We start from the raw sequence: 1,984 nt of genomic DNA, 5'->3' as shown, positions 1-1,984 counted from the left end.
AGTGATCCCCACAGCCCTCCAACAGCGGCCTCCCTCTTCCAGCCTGGTTTTATTTTGGACATAACAAATAACTCGGCCTTGACATAATTTTTTTTTTTCGGTGTATATCCCAGGACTGTGTGATTAATGGTGTTTTCTCCCCCCTTTCAAAAGGCAGTTGTTTTTGCTAGTTGTCCTGGTTTGAAAAGCGGGACACGTGTCGCTGACTCTTTAGCATGTGTCAGTTATGCTAGAGGTCGAAAAGTGAACTCGAGATGTTGCAGTGTAGTTTGTCAGTGTTGCAAAGGCGAAGTGTGAAATAGAAAGTGATTGTGTTAGTGAAACATTGCTCGTGTTAAAACATGGTGTCACAGGCAGCGAGCAAGTGCATTAATAAAGTATAGAGACTCGCACCTTGCCTCAAACCATCATGAAGCTGAAGGAAAAAAGGTACAGCTTCCACTTGGACATTACAAAGTCTCTCATAGATTATGATGGAGCTAAGCTGAAAAAGGTAAATATTACTACGAACATTTTTTTCGTCGTTTATTTTTTATATTAATAGTTTAAAATTTGTATGTTTGAATATATGTCTAAGTTGCATTTCCTCTCTTGCAGCAATTGTTCCGGAGCGCTCAGCAGCAGCAGGGAGGGCCTAACCACCAGCCGATACAGTTGCTCGCTCAGCAGCAGTATTTGGCTGCACAGGCTGCTCAACAGCAGGGTAAGTACAAGCATATTTATATCAGTCGCATATCTCTGCCCCTGCTTGCGTACATCGTTCGAAGAGGAATGTGAATACTTGCTCGTGGTGTCGAGGAAGCTATGATTGGTTTCAGAGGAAGAGTTCTTATCCAATGGCTTGGCTCCAAATGTTCACCAGGAAGTTGTCCTGGTGAACATTTAACCTCCTCCCCAACTTGAAGATAATTGATGGATTCCATTCTGATGCTGGCGATTAAACAGCAATGCGTGAAGTGTCCTTCATGTTTACATCGCCGGGCGTGTATATATGGCTATAGGAAGTGCGTGTGATAGGAGGGCGGTGGATCCCACTTCCTGCCTGTGTTGCGATTCGCCTGTCCATCGGTGCTCAGCCAAGCGCTCCGCTATGTCATCGCCACTCACCTGGCCTGGCCCGCCCTGCGAGGACTTCCTATACTGACCTGTCACACTCGAGCCGTTGGACCCTGCCCCTCCCCTCTTTTCATCACGAATTCCTCTAGCAGCCTGTGAATGATAGGGAGTCATTGTTACGGAGGAGGGAGAGAAAACAACACTGTCGCCGTTTCACGCTGCTTAATGCACCGCATTAACGTAATGGGAGGCAGGAGTGACAGTGGGACTAGGGGGAGCTACGGGCTAACACAGGCTGGGAGGGGGAAGTAAACTCAATTGGGTTGACAGTAACCGGAAAAATTATACCATAAAGTACTTAACGTCGTGATACGTGTGACCGCATGCATTTGCCGTTAAATTGTACACCCGCTTCTTTTTCTCCCCCTCTTCCCCGTTTTACACCCTACAGCTTTCGGTTTGGAATGCAAATACAAGCGATAATGGAGGCAGGCATGATCGGGTGTAATTGTGTAGGTAGAGGACAGTCACCGGGAATATTTTATCTGGCTGCCCGGCCGCTCGTCGATGAATTGGCCGGATAATCTTGTAATTTCTCTGGGTCAGCCATTTATCCGGGATCACGAGGGAATAACATGCCGCGCTCTTGTATTAAACAATTAGCTAAAACTCGGAGTATGACAGCTGGGTTAGGTGAGTGGATGTTGCGGACGGCGAGGGAACGGAGGGCCACGCACAGGGTCGAGGCTGTGATGGTAAGCGCCATGACGGCGGGTCCTGGCAGTGCCGCTACACGTGACGCAACACTCGCACAAAGCCGCGACTATATGCTGGATCCACCTTATTGCACGAAGCGCCCTCAGTCGCTCCTGGGTTGCTGTTACTACCAAGTCAACCTGACAACTGAGTAATCACCACCCCTCTCTGT

At 48.2% G+C, this 1,984-nt stretch overlaps 1 protein-coding gene across 2 annotated transcripts in view; it reads left to right on the top strand.

Moving 5' to 3' along the window:
* LOC119592548 (pumilio homolog 2-like) overlaps positions 1-1,984 on the top strand; it is a gene marked incomplete in the record, with an annotated part of 245,467 nt that overhangs the window by 224,897 nt on the left and 18,586 nt on the right. For both annotated transcript variants that reach the window (XM_037941414.1, XM_037941415.1), the window contains 1 exon segment: positions 598-703. In XM_037941414.1, coding sequence (XP_037797342.1) covers positions 598-703 — 106 coding nt within the window.

This window comes from Penaeus monodon, chromosome 30 (assembly GCF_015228065.2).
Source record: "Penaeus monodon isolate SGIC_2016 chromosome 30, NSTDA_Pmon_1, whole genome shotgun sequence".
Taxonomy (NCBI): Eukaryota; Metazoa; Arthropoda; class Malacostraca; order Decapoda; family Penaeidae; genus Penaeus; species Penaeus monodon.
Note: the sequence above shows the minus strand (reverse complement) of the source record. Positions and strands in the feature narration are given on the sequence as shown.